This window comes from Stenella coeruleoalba, assembly GCF_951394435.1.
Source record: "Stenella coeruleoalba genome assembly, chromosome: 12".
NCBI lineage: Eukaryota > Metazoa > Chordata > Mammalia > Artiodactyla > Delphinidae > Stenella > Stenella coeruleoalba.
The window spans coordinates 50787185-50806787 of NC_137158.1; the positions used below are offsets into that span (position 1 = coordinate 50787185).

Here is a 19603-nt window from a genome sequence, read left to right on the forward strand (position 1 = left end):
ATCGAAAACTGATACTAAGCACGAGTTTTGGATTCAGATTGCTTGAATTCACTTCTTGGGTCTGCCACTGTGAACTGAGCTGGTTATCTAACATTTCCTGGCTTTTGTTTCCTTATCCATAAAATGCAGGCTATCTTATAAAGTTGCTGTTAAAAGTAACTGAGTTTTGTGTAACCTACTAGACCTTGCTGGGCAGAGAGGTCAAGATCTACTTTTGAAAGTAGCTCAAAATCTAACAGTGGACACGGTATCAGAGTAATGTAGAACTAAGGTCAAATCTTGTGGGAAGTGCCCCAAGATTCCAAATAGAACACAGTTTTAATGGTAATGTTCTACTTGTTTATGTTGTTTCAGAGTCATGGATAGGACTGAACAGGTGATTTCTCTCTTGTCTTATCACTATTTCTGTAAGAGAGAAACTCAGAAAACTACACCTTTATTTAGGGTGTTTAAACTGAACAATATTCCAAGCTGCTGCTTTCTCATTTTGTTCTGTACCTTTTGGCATTTGCAAAACCTATTTTAAATATTTTCTATTATGCAACCAGTGATAAATATATATTTCTAATACCTATTTTTAAAATATTTGGGGGCGTATGAAACAGGTGAACTGCTCATTTTACACTAAAATTTTGGAGAATAATGTTTGATTTCTTGCCCATATATATCATATTCCCTGAAAATATAATTTCTCCAACAAAATATAAACTTATTTTTATTTCCCATTTTTAATTTTACAGCAAATGATACAAACATGAAAACCATAAAGCATGGCTGATAAAGAGGACAATCATTTTCAAATTATAGCTTTCAAGAAATCTAGCTTATATTGACATTAGAACTTTTTCTTAGACTATCTTTATTTAAGATAATGTTAATTAAAACATGATAATTTTAGGAAGCATGCACGCATATAAATATCTGAACATAAAACAACTTGCTTGCTGGTTAGACAACATAGTTATCCCCACACACACACACCCAAATTTCCTTAAAAGTCACTAAATTTATTTGGCTAGATGTGGCGGAGTTTCAAAATATGTCAAAACATTCAATAAAGTTCCAAAAACATAGCAGTATGGTATAGCTAGGTGAAAGCTGGTGAAACCAAGCAAACTGTTACCTAGGCAAAGGTAGATTTAGCTTCCAAGGCCTCTGAAACAGTACTAAAAGAAAGCTGAGTAATTTCTCAAATTTTAATTTTTGTTCTCCAGGACCACAAATTTCTCAGAAGTCAATGGACTTCTGGAATTAATATCATGTATTCTAGATATGATATGCCAGTACTAGTCTTCAGGAAAACACAGCTTCTGCTAATATACTCTTCAAGCCAAAACACTCACAAAAATTAAAACATACTCACCACCTCCACTGATTATATCAGGTTTGGCCTTCATCATTTTGCAAAATTGTCTTCGGCAGTTTTCTATCCACTCAGTTTGCTTATCAGACATTTTGAAGTGCAATAGAAGTTTGCCAAGATCATTGTCTAATAAGAAAGATGACTTGTTATGTTAACAAAACATGCTAGATACACTGAAAAATAAGTATTCAACTTAATTATGTAAACAGTTACAAGTTCCAGAAAAAGTATTTTATTTTATCTAGACAGACAAGGTCACTTGCCCTCATGAAACTTACATGTCATAAAGCATGTGTGTGTGTGTATGCCTGTGTGTATGCATATACTATATATACACAGATAGGAGTATAATTGAGCATAATCAAGACATACATAAGAAGTGTATATAACAACAACAAAAAAGACATACATATTCCAATGGTCTAAACTGGTTTTATTTAGTCCAAAAAGCAGCTACATATCCTCACACAGTCCTCATGGTCATCATATATAAAATTATATGATTAAGTATATAAATCATAATTTATTCAACTTTCCACATTTGACAATTAGGTCACTAAAAAACCTTCTCATATCAAAGCTACAGACATATTCTTTCATACAATCATCATGAGTATATAATTATACCAAACATATGCACACTAATATACACATAAACCAGAAAGAACTGTTTTGTTGGAAGAGTGTATAATTCTGATATCTAGTACTAATCTAATGTATTCTCTTTAAGTATCAAGACCAGAATGATTCTGTAATATTTCATAAATGGCCTCAATCAGAAGCAATATCTAGAGAAAAATGAAACTGATTTAGTCAAAGGAGAAAATTATTATTTTTAATAAAGATTCTCAAAACCTTTAAACAAGAAATATCAAAGCTGATAATTTTGTTGAAAATTATATTATTAACAGCAGAGTATTAATGTTAAATGCATCTCAATATAAGTTAGGTAAAAGACAACTGAACAGCATTAAAATGGAATTTTTATAGTTTCCATTTAGAATATCTACATTATTTATTTCCCAAGAACAAACTATCTAGAACCTATTAAGAATCACTAATGGTTTGTACCTCTTAATCCCCTTCACTGATCTTGCCCCACCCCCCATAGGTGTAAAGTAAGATACAAGGATAAAATTACAGCACAGAGAATGTAGCCAATATCTTATAAAAACTTTATATGGGGCATAATCTATAAAAATACTGAATCACTATGTGGTACACCTGAAACTAATATAATACTGTTAAGAGTCAGTTATACTGCTATAAAAAATCACTAGTGGCACATGACTGGAAAGACAAATGCAGTTCGTTTTTCATCTTTGTTTCCTTCTGTGTCATTCTTTCTATCCATGTGTAAGCCTGCCTTTTATAACCACCACCATCTCCTTCAAATAGAGAACGTCCATACAGCTCTTCTGTAAATTACTTGCTTTTTAAAAATCCTGTTATCTTTTGCCTCTTCCCTCTGGCTCTACAGCCTCATCTTGCTCTCCTGTCTCTCTCCTTTCACATTTGCTATTCTATTTTGCTTTTTCATCTCATTCTAAGGAAAAGAGCACAGGCACTAGAGTGTAAACAATTCTGAAGCAGCAAATGTGGTATGCATCTGAATCTACCAATTGGTAGAAAGGCTAAAGGGCCCAATTTAGTACCTGGAAATTTGATTTGAGACAATAAACAAATGCTGAGCTGGAGACAGAGTGCCTGCAAGACTCCTAGAGAGACAACTTTGTATGCTCATAACCTCTGGTTATCGTTTCCCTCAGCTCTCAGTGGAAGCGTGAGCTCTTCAATATGCAACGTCACGGCTAAAAAATATTTAGTGATTTGATATGTTTATTGAAAATTTGTATCTGTGATGTTACCAAGTTTGAGGGAAACAGTTCCTTTATTCCCCCCCTCTAAATTTGGAACCAAATGAAAAGTAGACAGGAGAAGATAAATGGAGTTCAAATATCAGTGCTAGTACTATAACAGCTAAATTAGGCACCATAACTTGGATCTCCTCCCACACAGACTTACAAGTATCTCCCCTGCACTGAATATATTCAATTACAGACAATGACAGACAACCAAAGGCCTCTCCTGACTGCTCTTATTAGGAAAGGTATGAGTATAATCTAAAGATAGGCTAACTTAAAAAAACTTTTTAAAAACAGAAAAAATAAAACGGTAGGCTAACTTGGAAATATAGCCTTTAAGTAGGCTAATCTAAGATTTTCCATTTCTTCTCCAAAATTCACCTACCAAATATTTTTCTTTCCTAACTTTGTACAGAATAAGTGAGGAAGTCCAGAGAGAGGCTAATAATCTTACTCCAGCAAAAGCCCATGGGCATGGAGAATGAGGCAAGGGGAAACGGAATCAAAGGAATGGTACCATAGGAATACAGTAACTCTGAATCAGTGATTTGGGGAGTAGAACAAGCATGAACGATACACAGAATTTCATTTTTGCCAAAATTTCTATGTTTATAATCACACACACAAAAATAAAAACCAGAGTCCTGCTTCTGGCCATGATGGAGGAACTAGAAACAGACTTGCCTTCCTGCCATAAACAACTTGAAAAATGGGTAAAATATACCCAAACAGTTTTCAGACACTGGCCAATAGGCAGTACAGGACCGTCATGTCTGAGAAAAGGGAAACTAATGAGGTAACTTTTACACTTGGGCCCTGTTTTTTTTCTTGAATCACTTTCAAGATCACTGTGCAGGAAGGGGGATGCCCTGGAGGTCTGGCTGAGTTAAAGAGACAGAAGTCAAACTGCAGAGAGGCTGAGGAGACTAAAATCTGTGGATCAGAGTACTGAAGAGGATGAACAAAGGAAGAACTCCAGAAATCTGTATAAGTCTTTGTCAAGTTGGTTGCAAAGAATCAGCTGTGCAGTTGAAGAGTGAAGCTCCACAAGACTGGGTGAAGAACAGCTGAGAGCTGTAAAATGAACAATTCCCAGAGGATACATAGGGTTAGAAGATGTCCAAGTTCCAAACAGAGTGTGAAGAGTCCTCCTTAATTACCAGAGTGTTCCACAGACCAGAAGAGTCACACCTTAGTAACAGAGTTAAATTAGCCATAAAGACAACTTTGCACCTACCCTAACAAAAAAATGAAAGCCCTGAATGATCAAACTGATCCACGAGTAACTTGACTGCATGCCCAAAAATGTCCATTACTCTTTAAAGACAACAAAATCTAGCACTCAACTATGTAAAATTAATAATGTTGAATATTCAATTAAAAATTACTAACATGAGAAAGGGGGAAAAAACGACTCATAACCAGTAATTAAATCAGTTAATACAAAGACTCAGAAAGGACTGAGGTGATACAATTAGCAGCCCAAAATTTTAAAGCAGTTGTTTTTAAGGATTTTAAGAAAATACAAACAAAAAGTGATGTTTAACCAAATCATAGTTATCTACACTGGTATCCTACTTAGTAAAATGATACAACCAAGTGGTACATGTAACAAACTAGATGAATCTCAAAACCATTATGCTTAAAGAAAGCAAGCACAAATAAAGTATCCTATGTGATTCTATTTGTATGAAGTGCTAGAATGGAAAAACGAATCTATAGCTATAGTTCTCAAATGGACTAAGTTTTGCTCCCCATATTTCAGTACTGTCTATAGATACTTCTGGCTGTCACAGCTGGGAGGGGTGGGTGCAAAGAGAGAGTTCTATGGGCATCTAGTGAGCAGAGACCAGGAGGCTGCTAAAAATCCTACAATGCACAGGACAGCTCCCTCTGGCAACAAGCAATTAAGCACTTACTACCACTGAGTAAAATGGAAGAAAGGAAAATCATCAAGTTTCATGTTTACAAAATTCAATTAGAGTCAATATTTCATACCTAAACTCTGAAATTCTTTGTTATGGTAAGCACCATAATCTTTTCATACTTGATGACATTGTATAATTTATTTCTCAAAAGATTATTATATAGAAGTAAAGATTATACTTATACTATAAATAATGTAAAAAGAACCTCTATTTCAAGGGGAGGAAAAATGTAAGCTTACTGTAAATGCAAAGAAAATCTATACAGAAAACTTTTAGCACTTCTTTCTGAGGATATCAGACATTTTAAATGCCCATTTTATACAGAATATCATAAACAACTGCTACAAAAGAAACAAATAAATGGAAGATTTCATAAACTAACTAGCAACAGATTCCTAGGCTTAATTTGGAAAGTCACCCTTCTTTCTATTAGACTGAAGCTCATTTGTGAAATATTTGCTTCCAATTTGTGTTTTCTGCTTTATCTTTTCTTTTTCCATGTAGATTAATACAGTTATTCCAGCTTACTCTTAATACAATAAATAAGAAGACTCTGTAGTGGTCTCCAAGAAGCAACTAGACAGATGCTTAATATTAGTTCTCCCTACATTTCTAAATGTGAGAGTATCTAAATTCTTCCATGTCTTTATTTTGTTTGAACTGTGAGTTCTTAAACCCATGACATCTATATGTTATATAGATTATTCCTCACTTTGGAATTATTGTATCACTTTTCCTTTTAATATGTGATAATTAAGCATGTACTATAAGAGAAATCAGTGAAAAGTTTTTTAAAAAAAAATAAGGAATTAGTTTTCCCTTATTACCTGCACCTAAACTAGCAGGTGATCTATTTCTGCTGGTTGCCATTCATGTTTGTTGCAAACATGAAAGTAAGAAGCACATGAAGAGTTTTACCGTTCAAAAGTAAATACTTATTCTGATTTTTAAATTAAGTATCTCAACAGCTGCAGCTCAAGATTTACTACACTGGAAAGAAACCATAATCTTATATCCCTATTCTCAGTTAACAGGATGATGCCAAATCAAAGCCATTTACCTTTACCTGCAGAAAATAAATTTTAATTCCAAGGTTAGAAACAATACAGAAAGAAAAAAGAAAAAGTGTCTGACTTGACATAAAGGCCTAGATAAATATTTAATAAAAGGGAGAATTCATCACTAAAAATATTTATAGACTATATGTGTAAGACACAATACAAAAAGGCTTTTAAAATCAGAATACTCATCATCATGTTGCATTACATTTTATGTAGTATCATACTATTTTTCAAAGCACTTTCAATTTTTCCCATGGGATTCTATTTTTAGTTGATTGGAGGAAGAGTGGTAATCCTAAATCTTACATAATTTATCAGACTAGAAATAAAAGCAACCTAGTCTACTCATTTGTTAATTTGGCAATTTTCATTCTTTTATTAAAATGTAGTTGCCATTATAGGTCATCTCATTCTCCCTTTTCTCCTCTTAAGTTCAATTCTACTTACTATGTAGATAATATTCCAATTTTGAATCTAACTATTAGGATTATATAATGATTGTCATCCCATTTGTAAGTTAAAAAGACATGAAGATAATTCATAGGGACATGGGCATGAACTTAATGTCTGAAAAGACAGAAATTACCAAAGTGTCAGCAAGGAGCAGTATCAGTGAATAAAGAATTAAACCCAGTCGTGCCCTGGTCTGGGAGGATCCCACATGCTGCGGAGCAGCTAGGCCCGTGAGCCATGACCGCTGAGCCTGCGCGTCTGGAGCCTGTGCTCCGCAACGGGAGAGGCCACAGCAGTGAGAGGTCCGCGTACCGCAAAAAAAAAAAAAAAAAAAAAAAAAAAAAGAATTAAACCCAGTAAGATAAAAATAAAAATTTGGTAAACAAAATCAATATAGAGAAATGAAAACTGTCTTTTAAAAATAAGGATATTATTCTAATGGCAAAATAACAGTATTTGTAGTTGAAAAGGCTAAATTTCAACATCTTTTAATGCAAACAATTTAAAATAACATCAGCATGTCTTGAGAGCTAGAATATGTTGGCATCCTAAGACTGTAACTACAAAAGCTATCAACTTTATTGCTCATTCACTCAACATTGAATAACCCCAGAGACACAAAATATGGTGCTGTTTTTCTACAGCTCCATCTCTAATTTAGAAACTTTATCCATATTTGTTTTCTTACTGACTAAAATGCATTGCAATATTAACTTTCGATAAACAGTAGGCTCCAACTATGAAACATTCAAAGTAGACATATATAAAAATACTTAGCAAAAAGCCTTTTCCACCCCCCAACATATTAACACATAATGTTTTAATAAACATTGCCAATGGTTTGAATGTTCACTTGTGCCTTTATAAAGTATCAAATCTATGCAAATAATACAGATTTAATACAGTGACTTAGATTCCTGATCTTCACCTAAGAACATCACATGGTCCTTGTAAGCATTTGATCAACACATAGAATCTAACGATTCAACGTAGATTTTATACAAAGTTCACTCAGAGCTGAAAAATTACAAAGTGTGAAAAGCAAGTTCTATCTAGAACTCATTTCAATTTTGTATGACAATCTCCCTCTTTTTCTCATTTAATTTGTAGAAAGAAAAACAACTTCATGTTGAGGCAAAAAGAAAAAAAAAGATACCATAGTGAGATTTATCTCTCATATAAGATTTAAAATGACCTGTTTTCTCATATATGTATAAAGTCACCTAAAAATATCCAATTACAATATCTGAATAATCTGAGAGTAACGATTTTAACATTATTTTGTGCTTTCCATTAAAGGGAATGATTATCACCATGGAACTTACTCTTTTATACAGTACTTGAAACAGAATGTTTTTGCCAGTCAGAAAATCAATTTCCTATGAGATAAGTAGAAATGCAGTAGAGGAAGTGGTAGAGTTAAGACACTGAAAGCTATAAAAGATTAAATTGGATGTAATCACAGAATAAAGGTTGTGCATTTTTTTGGTTTTTTTTTCAACTGTGAAAAAATGAGATGTAATGCTAACAATGCATACCTTTCACGTGCTATATATGGGTAAAGTAGTATTTTGTAAATGATAAAATAAGAATAATAAAAGTGACCTTCATGAATGATATATGTAGAAGTCTAGCTCAAGGAGCTTTCTAACTGCAAAACCATTCATTCTCTAAAAACTGAGTCAGATCAGAGGTTATTCCAGGTATAAATTAAAATTTCTAAACTTACTTCAGATTAGCCTAGAAGGAATTCCCAGTGCCCTCTGACAAAGATTTAGAAGACAGAGTTTGATGATTAGAAAAATAAAGGGAGAAGAAATCCAATATTAATTCCCCCATTCATTCAATAAATATTTATTATTGCCTACTACTTTAGACAAAAATGTTCATGGAGGTGACATTCTAGAGTAGCAGCCAGTGAAAAAATAAATACATAAGTAAACTTCATAGGTAAACTATAAGTGCTGTTAGAGAAATAAACAGGGAGCCAGAGAGAGAAGCAAGGGAAGAAGTCTATTTTACATAACGTGGAAATTACTTCTATGAAGAAGTAACATTCAGACTAAGCTTCAAAAGGTTTAGAAGGAATTACCCAAATGAAGAGTAGGAATTAGTACTCCAGGAAAAGGGAATATCAAGAGCAGAGGCCCAGAAGCACAAACAATGTATTTTAAGGCATGAAAGAAGTTTCTAGATCATATATTTGATAAGGGACTTATACTAAGAATATATAAAAAATACAATAATAAAAAGACAAATAACCCAATTGAAAAATGGGCACAGGATCTGCATAGTCATCTCTCCAAGGAAGATATACAAATGGCCAATAAGAACATGAAGAGTATCACTTATATGTGGAATCTAAAAAATAAAACAAACTAGTGAATACAACAAAAAAGAAACAACTCACAGATACAGAAAACAAACTAGTGGTTACCAGTGGGGAGATGGGGAGAGGGAATCAGAGAGGTACAAGATAGGGACAGGGGATTAAGAGGTACAAACTACTGTCTATAAAATAAATAAGCTACAAAGATATACTGTACAACACAGGGAATATTGCCAATATTTTATAATAACTATAAATGGACTATAATCTTTAAAAATTGTGAATCACTATGTTGAACACCTAAAATTTACCTAATATTATAAATCAACTATACCTCAATTTAAAAAAAGAACATGAGGAGATGCTCAACATTATTAGTCAGCAAGCAAATGCAAATCAAACCACAAGGAAATAGCACTTCACACCCAGTAGGATGGCTAGAATCAAAAATATCAGATAACAAATGAAGATGTGGAAAACATCAACTCTCATACACTGCTGGTGGGAATGTAAAATGGTTTAGCTGCTTTAGAAAACAGTGAGGCAGTTTCTCAAACTATCAGAGTTAACATATAATTCAGCAATTCCACTCCTAGGTATAACATTCTAGAGAAATGAAAACATGTTCATGCAGAAACTTGTACCTGCAGTTGCCTGGTAGCCTAGTGGCTAGGATTTGGTGCTTTCAGAAACTTGTACTGGAATGTTTGTAGCAGCATTATTATAACAGCCAAAAGGTGGAAACAATCCAAGTTTGTTTCACAAAATACCGCATACTATATTATTCCATTCATATGAAAGCTCAGACTAGAGAAATCTCTAGAGACAGAAAGATTTGTGGCTGCTCAGAGCTGGGTGAGGAAAGAGGGGAAAGCAAGGATACTGGGTTTCTTTCTGAGGTGATGAAAATGTTCTGAAATTTGTGGTGATGGTTGCACATACCTGAATATAATAAAAAGCACTCAATTGCATACTTTATATGGGTTAATTGTATAGTATGTTAATTATATCTCAATGAAGCTGTTTTAAAAATTTTTCAGGGCTTCCCTGGTGGCGCAGTGGTTGAGAGTCCGCCTGCCGATGCAGGGGACACGGGTTCGTGCCCCGGTCTGGGAAGATCCCACATGCCGCGGAGCTTCTGGGCCCGTGAGCCATGGCCGCTGAGCCTGCGCGTCCGGAGCTTGTGCTCCGCAACGGGAGAGGCCACAACAGTGAGAGGCCTGCGTACCGAAAAAAAAAAATTTTTTTTCAAAGACCTATATGATTGATGCAGAATATATATAGGATAATTACCATAAGAAAGAGAAAAGACAAGAGATGAAGTAAAAGACAAGCAAGATGAAAGAATGGGAAAGTAACATATTTGTTATTAGCTTTCACTCTGTTTGCTTCTTAGACAGCGCAAAGGAAGGGCCTCCAGAGGTTTGTATGGGTAAAGAGTGACTACTGAGGAGTTCTTGGAACATTCAAGTTTATTTACATCAGGAGTTACTAATATGTTTGAGGCTTTCAATGAGCAGCCATGTGAATTTCTAAGATCAAAGAATAGCAATCATTGCCAATGGCCTGGCAGTCAGTAACCTTGTGAGTTATTGCTGTGCAGCTGCTACTCTGTTGGCCCTGTTAGGAATACTAGAAACACACAGGCAATGACCACCAACAAAAAAAACAAAACAAACAAAAAACAAACAAAACCCACCACCACCACCAACTTACTCTCCACTTTGAAGACACCAGCCCCAACGAAGTAAATATATTTCCAAACAGTTTCTTGATAAAGATAGAAATTCTACAGTAGTAAGGTATATAGGATACAGGCATAATCTAGACTGCTGATTTTTATAATTCAGCCTGAATAAACATTATAAAATAAAAAATAAAGTGAATGGAAGATGCTAGAAAGGGAAGTAAGAAGAGCTTATTTTTCATTTTATTAAGATATTTCTCTCTGATGCTTTCAATACCCAGAGTACACTATCCAACTCCTCAAGCTATTTTTATTTCCCAGTATGGAAGTACTGAATTTCCCTTCCTCCTTAGAGAAAGAAGTACCCATCCTGAACACATCAAAATGGAACATATACTAGTGGCTAGGGATGTTATAACTCCTGGGAGATCTAATTTTAGCTTAGGAAAACAAAAACAAAACAAAACAGATTGCTATCTCACAATCTTCCTGCTTCGTATGGGAAAGGAATTATGAGTTAATCTCTAGTAGTGCATGCTAACAGGTACTTGGTTTTAACCACCATACAAACTCTTCTTTCTCCGGCTCCCCTTCCCTCTTATCTTCTGCACAGGAACAATAAGTTACCATACTAACACATTTCTTCCTACTTTTCTCAACTCTCAGATATCAGAGAGATGATATTTTGGAATAGATTTTTATGTATGATGATTTAGGTATGTTCACATATGTGACATATGTACATAAATAATATTAATCAGCTTTTAAAGGGCTTTTACATTTTAATATGGTGACCCTAAAAATGAATACAAAGAAAAATAACTGAACCAAATGATGTCTCAAGATTCTTATTCACAGATGAAGATAAATCATCTAATAGCTAACACTGATGCCAAGGAACTAACAAGAGGCAATTTAACAGATGAGGAAATGCTAAGTGTAGCAAGAAGGATAAATCTAGAAGCTGGGAGACAAATTAGGTGAATGTCACCATGTGCACACAACTACAGTGATATTTTTTCCACAACGATGAAATGATATCCCAAATATTGAAGTGCAAATGACTAGAATAACACCTATCAGAATCAGTGAATTATTACCTCTAAATCTAAAAAGCAAGTATATGAACACTTGCTTTTAAAATAGCTATTTGTATCTTAAAGTATTGCTTAAACAGTATTTTTTTTTTTTTTTTTTTTTTTTTTTGCGGTACGTGGGCCTCTCACTGTTGTGGCCTCTCCCGTCGCGGAGCACAGGCTCTGGATGCACATGCCCAGCGGCCATGGCTCACGGGCCCAGCCACTCCGTGGCATGTGGGATCCTCCCGGACCGGGGCATGAACCTGCATCCCCCGCAACGGCAGGCGGACTCTCAACCACTGCGCCACCAGGGAAGCCTGCTTAAACAGTATTTTTAAATGCATAATTAATGTTTAACATTGAACAGTTTAACCAGGAACATTACTTTCAATTTAGACTTGTATCTGCTAGAAATACGTTTGGCTCCATTATTCTCACTGAGGTTACAGAGATATCATCACTGTATTCTCTTACGTACTATCAAAATCAGATGTGCTTCTGATTTCCTCTCCCATTTTCTGCCATTCTTCTACGAGTATAGGGTGAGTGATACATCGGCAATACCAGAACGACATATATTTGATTCATATTTGACTCAGTACGTACCTATGCAAAATCGCTTCCTGAGGTACCTCTTTGGCTATCCACTGACTGGTACCTAGATCATTCTCTCCTGCTTAACAAGAACCACAATAATGCCAGGACCACTATTAGGAGGAAGTATTAGGTACTGCTGTTAAATTGAGAATAATGTCTTATTCAAACACTTGTGTTTTAGGTACAAACAGAAAGGCAGCTAGAAGTTGCTGTCCAATATGGTGGGAAAATATGAAGTTAAATAAAGAAAATTGAAATTGTACTAAATTAAAACAGAACATGTGACAGAAAGGCAGGCACAAATGAGTTGGGCCTTGTAGGCTATAGTGGAGTCATGAGAGGGTTTCAAGTAGAGGAGTTAAATGATCCAACCCACATTTCAGTAGCCATTCCTGTGGCTGCTGTGTTGGAAACAAACTGAACAGGTTACTACAATAATACAGGTGAGAGACGAGGGTGGTAGTAGATGAGTGAAAAGTGGTTTTATTTCCGATATGAAGGATCAAGAGCATTTGCTGACACATTAGATGTGGGGTTATGAAGACAGAAGGAGTCAAAGAAAACCTTCAGGTTTATTGCCTAAAGAACTGGAAGCATAAAGTTGTCCTTTTTGAAATGAGGAAGAATACCAAGTATCAGAAATTTATCTCAGACGTGTTAAATTTGATATGTTTATTAACCGTCCTAGTAAAGATGTCAAGTAAACTGATATGAGTACACAGTCAAGTAGAAATACGGGTTTAAGATATAAATCAGAGTGTACTGGACGGTATCTTAGTCATGAGACTAGACAAAATCCCCAAAAGAATAAGTACAGACAAAAAAAAAAAAGAACCGAGACCTGGGGCACTCCAAAGTTTAGAGGTTGGAGAGATGTGAAAGATCCAACAAAAGAGATGAAGAATTTGCCAGAAATGCAGCAGGGGGGAAGAAAATTAGATAATGTACTTTCTGAAAGCCAAATAAGAAAATTTCAAAAAAGAGAGGCATCAAACATTTTAAGTTTTATTTGTTTTTTTTTTTTTTGCGGTACACGGGCCTCTCACTGTTGTGTCCTCTCCCGTTGCGGAGCACAGGCTCCGGACGCGCAGGCTCAGCGGCCATGGCTCACGGGCCCAGCTGCTCCGCCGCATGTGGGATCCTCCCAGACCGGGGCAGGAACCCGCATCCCCTGCATCGGCAGGTGGGCTCTCAACCATTGCGCCACCAGGGAAGCCCCAAACATTTTAAGTTTTAATGCTGGGTGTAGTAGGATGAGGATGAGATCTGACCTGTCGATTTAATCATGGTAGAATGGTAAGAGTGAAAGCCTGATTAGCTTTCAAGTGGATTCAAGAGAGCATGGAAAGAGAATAACTACAATATTAAGATTAGACAACTCCTTCAAGGAATTTTGCAGGAGGAGGACAGAAATGGGATTGTAGAGAGGGGAAAGTAAATTCAAAAGAAGATATTTTAAATATGGAAAAATTAACAGCATGCTTGCTGGCCTGTAGGAAAGCTATAGTGGAGATCCACACCCAACCCCCACCCACAAAAAAAGCAATAAAGAAAAAGGGAGAACTGTTAAAAGCAGTATCTTTGCAAAAAAGAGGATGGAATGCAGGGCACAAATGGAGAAACTGGACTTTGTAATTAACATTTGCAGTTATATTCATAGTAATACGAAATCTAAATTGGCACAGATGCAGCCGAGTGAGCTGACATGTATCAGGAGCACATGGAAGCTGACTGTTTCTATTTCCTCAGTTTAAAAAAAAAAGGAAACAGAGTTATCATCTGATAGGAAAGACTGGGAAGAGGTTAGGAAGGTTTGATGAAAGAGAATATTTGAAAACAGTCATCTAGGAGACTAGGAGAGTAAATGGACCTGTGGACACACTATATGACTGCCTGGCAGCATTACAGGCTTACTAGAGGTTAATAACCATTCTGCAGTTATCTTCTGGGCTAGACAGATAAGCTATTATTACTCCCTTTTCTAAATCACTTATAAGAGTAGAGCAGGGAAAAATATTATACTCCTCTGAGCACTGATTCCTAGGAATCGATTTTTTTTTTTTTTTTCCTTCTCAGGGAACTATCCATTTAATCTTACTTTCTGATTTGTCTGCCTTGGTCATTTTAAAATAAAGCATATATTTTTTATCAAACTATTATACTTTGAAGAAACAAACTATCTAATATGGCAGTCACAAAGTAAGACTGACAATGAATGAATTTGCTGTTCAAAAGAAAAGATATATTTGTTTCCAAGCGAAATTTAGCAAAGGTAATGATGCTATATGGTAACAAGGAAAAGGGCTGAATGCTTGAGGCACGAAGAATAGATCATATGCTATACATCATCTTATATCCGGTGCTTAGTGAAGTACCTGATAATCAGCACTCAAGAAACATGTTGAATAAAGGAATGAGTAGGCGAATACATAATGAAACCTAAAGACAGAATGACAAAATATAAAGACTGATTAAAAAGACTGAAAGTAGGAGAGGAAGACATAAAAGACTGGGTTCACTGAAAGATGCAAGTCAGTGGTAAGAGTCCAAAATGATATTCTTTTAAGAGTTTCTTCTTGAAAAATACTTAATATTGCTCCCACATCTCTGAATTAGGTCACACGAGAAAAACATACGACAAAATTTTAAAAGTGTATTAAAAAGACAAGTATTAAAAACTTTTAAAAATCCCTCACATTCTCTTTCCCTAACCTAGGTAGACAGAAAACAAATAGAAATTTGTCTCCATGCAATTGTGAGATACACAGTGTATATCTTAAACACTGGATAGAAATAAAAACATGTATCAATTGATGGCCTCTATTGATTGATTTAAGGCAAGTAAACACTGGGAAAAGTAAGTGGCTTATGAAGTCCTCACATAGAAGAAAAATTTCTTATTTTTCAACAACCACTCTGTGGAATCTAACCTACATGAAATGAATTATATACGTTATTTCTTTCCAATGCAAGTTTGATAGTACAAGGAGATCATGTTGATACTAAGATTTAACTTCTCTAATTAATGGTTTAAAATCTTCATATTTCATCTTAGGATTCTCAAGTCTAAAAACTGCTTGAATTTTTATTGCTCTTATGATAAAGTCTAAATACCTGAACTTGAGGTACCCTGGTCTTATGGCTGAACTTGGCTTACCTGCCGAAGACTTATCTCTGGTCACTCTTGTCCTCACAGTCCAAATCTCATACATCCTTGAACTACTCATGTTTCTTAATATAATTTGCTCCTTTTAGTCTCACTGCTGTTTCCTCTGTCAAAAACGCTCTTCTAATACCCAGAAAACACCTACTTCACGTCTCACTTTAAACTCAGTGCTCTTTGGAAGAGCATCTGCTTATGTGCTACCCTAGCAGGCTACACATTTTTCTATATATTTAGTTCCTATCACACGGTATTACCATACAATTGTCTAATTACTTGAATGTATTCCCTAAAAGGTCAAAAATATCAGAATTTTTATTTTATTATATTTATATAACATTTATATTTTAAGTCCTGAGCACACAGGACTTACGTATGGCACACAGATATTAAAAAATATTAATCTGTGGAATAAAGTTCTACGTATCGAGAATTAATTCATCGAAAATCACTAATTCCCTTTTTTAAAGCAAAAAAAATAGTTCTGATAAGAACTATTCAGCATCATACAAATATTCATTTAGTAAGGAACATGTGAAATCATGAAAACTTACAAAGAAACAGACATATATGGATTCAGGTATATGAGCTGAATGAAAAATAGTATTAATCTCCCTTCATAATACTTTATCTTTTTTCAAAGTATAACAAAAATAAAAAGCAGTAAAACATGGCACTTGATGGTAAATGTTTTACCTTGTTTTAGATCAGCATTTCTCGTAACACCGTCTGACAAATAGCAGTTTGGTAAAGGGTATGATGAAAACATTGGCCAAGGATATGGATCATCACCCTAAAAAAGAAGACAGATGACTTTAGGAAGTAGTTTAATATTAAATTTTAAGACCTTCTGAAATATCACTTAAATTGGCTTTTGTTTCATAAATTCCAGAGTTGTAGCATAACTAACCAAAAGTTATCTGACATTATAATTCAACACTCTAATGGATACTAACTAAAATGAAATATAGAAACAACATTAAATAAGTACTAAAGACAAATATGATAACTTGGTGTAGCAACTAGACTGCTCACAAAACTATTTCTCTTATGCTGTCAATCATTTCTAGCTCACCATTCTTGGAGTGAAGTACTTAATATAACAACAAACAACAGTAAAAATAACAAAAAAACCCTTCAAGAGAAAACCAAACTCTATGGATACTGATGAAACGAGAGGTACTCAATATAGCCAATGAAACACAATAAGAATTAGTCATCTAATAAAAATCAGGTATCATGAAGGGGAAAGATATTAAAAGTGAAAAAATTTTAATATGTGTTCAAAGACACACAAGGAAAATGACAAGTTTTTAATAAAAGAATATCCTACTCTGCAACACAAACTACCACTCAAGACACCTTGCCTTGAAGAATGCTATTTTCATTAGAAAGTGTTTACTTGCATCCTAAAGTTTTTCTAGTGACAAAAGTTCAATTCTGTGATGTGGATATTCAGAAGTTGTTTATTGTCACTTGAGCTGGCTACCTTGCTTCAAAATGTCAGAAAAACATTCCCCCCTCCTCTTTACCCCACTTACCTTCTCTAGTATCCTTGGAGGCAAAATTCGTTCCATTGGCCCCCCAATAAGATTTATTCTAACAAGAACATGATTTCTCTCCACTGATAAGCTATCAATTATAAAATCTCTGAAAAATAAATATATCAACTGTTACTGCCTTAATTGAATATGATTTTATTTTAAGATCATGTCAGTGGAAAGTAGAAGAAAAAAGCAATACAATTTCTATAGAAGAGTCTGAAAAATAAATTCACTTTTTATCTTACAGCTTTCTTAGCTACAGAGCAAAGAATTGGAGATATAATTCATATAATGAGATGAATGAGATTAAGAATATTTCCTTGATAAATGTCACATGTTATAAAGAAATGGGATTAAGATGTGCATTATTTCCACACCAACTCTATCACATTTTAAAATTTATTCATTTTATTTATTTTTGGCTGCGTTGGGTCTTTGTTGCTGTACACAGGCTTTCTCTCTAGTTGTAGAGAGCCGGGGCTACTCTGCCTTGCGTGGGCTTCTCATTGCCGTGGCTTCTCTTGTTGTGGAGCATAGGCTCTAGGCGTGCAGGCTTCAGTAGTTGTGGCACGCAGGTTCACTAGTTGTGGCACATGGGCTTAGTTGCTCCGTGGCATGTGGGATCTTCCCGGACCAGGGTTCAAACCCATATCTCCTACATTGGCAGGCAGATTCTTAACCACTGTGTCACCAGGGAAACCACATTCTTAGCCAAAGTTCCCTTAAGTTCTAGACCCAGTGACTTAATTCAAATTCTTCACTTTGTATCCTCCACACTTCCTGCAGCTGTTAATACTATCCTTCTATATCAAACCTAGAGTATTCAGTAATGTGGCCTGGTATTCTGTACTATTTTTCCAAGGTCTAGCTAGAGTGGAGGCACACTTTTTTTAAATTACAGACACAAAAACAATGCCAGCTATTGAATGTGTGTTCAAGATATGTCAACCGAATCAAGGTAATGGTAAGTATGACATATTAATAGAAAAAAGTTTTCAAGATATTACCATAACCTCGTTTTGCAATAATCAGAATTTATAACTATGAACTAACATAATTAAGAGAATGAAGTAAAAATTGCCTCTATAAGGGACACAAAAATCAAACATTTTGTTTAATGGGTCATCTTTCACATGAGTCTGAATTTAAAGCTGATACAACTTAGTAAAGTTAGGACTTAATTAAAAAACAAAAAACTAAACAGAAATTTAGAAAGTAGTACTCTGTAAGCTGTCTCCAAGAACATTGTCTACAATCTTTTTAACTGTGACATTTATGCTTTATTGCCTTTTACTCTTATTTAAATCTACTGAATTCAGATAATGGAAAAACATTAAATAAACTGTACAGAAAATTACTGCCTCAACAGAACATCTGTAAAGAAAGCTGTTATTGTCTCTTAATTATTTTATTATTATTATTTTTTTTTACCTGTGACTGTCAGAGGTCTCTAAGGTATTTTCTTCTTGAGCATTTAGTAACATTTCAGATACTTGATACTGAGCCTCCAATAGGAGAAGAGTGTCTAGATCACAGCATACCACACTTAATAACCTAAATAAAAAGGAACAATAAAAGTAGATTTTCAAAAATATATCCTAAAAGTTTAGAAACTTTCTTGGTGTCTCAAACCAAGAGACATGGAAATAAAAATTTTGTAAGAAAAATCATGTAGTTATTTCAGATATATTTTTAATCATTTTGAATAATTGACCTCAAAAAATTTTCTAATTGAAATATCATTTAAAGACCATGGGTTATTTCTAATCTAGTTTAAAAATTTATCTAAATCTAGGAATAATAAATTTTATTCTCAACTGATACTTAATTTAAAAATTAATTAGGGAACATTAGCAAATCTATAAAAACTACAAATTGCCACCACTTTTTACTCAATTAAATACAGAAGGAATGACAGAATCATCTTGCTACCAATCCAGGAAATATTTATTAGGTGAAATGTCAATGGCTAACTTTATAATTGTCAGATAAAGCTGAGAACACCAAAACACAATGATCTATCTTAACATTACTAAAAGTAGAAATCATGAGGCTTCTATTGTGATGCAAGAGGATGCACAGTGAGTGTACCATCTACAAAATATTCTTGCCAAAAAAACAGAGCCTGAAACTAACCAATCCTAGATATCTCATTATCAGTTTATACTGATACAAGGCTCAGAGAAATATGTAAAAAGACGCCACAAGAGGGAAACAGTCAACACAAAAACCAGAATTTGGAGAATACTACACATTATATATTTCTTCTGGAAAAAAAATGTTCATAAAAAAAGAGGGGATAAAGGAAGTTATAAATTAAAAGAAAAATAAAATGAATGTGAAAATTTTGTTTTGATCATGATTCAACCAAAAACTGTGAGAATGCATTTTGAGTCACACAGGAACTATCTCCAAGGTATGTTAAGTAAAAAAGAAGAGGCACAAGACGTGCATAGTGGTAGCATTTGAACCAAAATGGAGAAACATTTGAATACATATTTAAGTACATATTTGTTTCTACGTAGAATCCCTCT

At 34.5% G+C, this 19603-nt stretch overlaps 1 protein-coding gene across 4 annotated transcripts in view; it reads right to left on the reverse strand.

Annotated features, from left to right (window-relative positions):
- TBC1D32 (TBC1 domain family member 32) overlaps positions 1-19603 on the reverse strand; it is a 182397-nt gene that overhangs the window by 57251 nt on the left and 105543 nt on the right. For all 4 annotated transcript variants that reach the window (XM_079939019.1, XM_079939017.1, XM_079939018.1 and 1 more), the window contains 4 exons: positions 18501-18623; positions 17067-17175; positions 16222-16318; positions 1364-1489 (listed from right to left, as the gene is read on the reverse strand). In XM_079939019.1, the coding sequence (XP_079795145.1) occupies positions 1364-1489; positions 16222-16318; positions 17067-17175; positions 18501-18623 (455 nt within the window). The remainder of the gene's footprint in view (positions 1-1363; positions 1490-16221; positions 16319-17066; positions 17176-18500; positions 18624-19603) is intronic.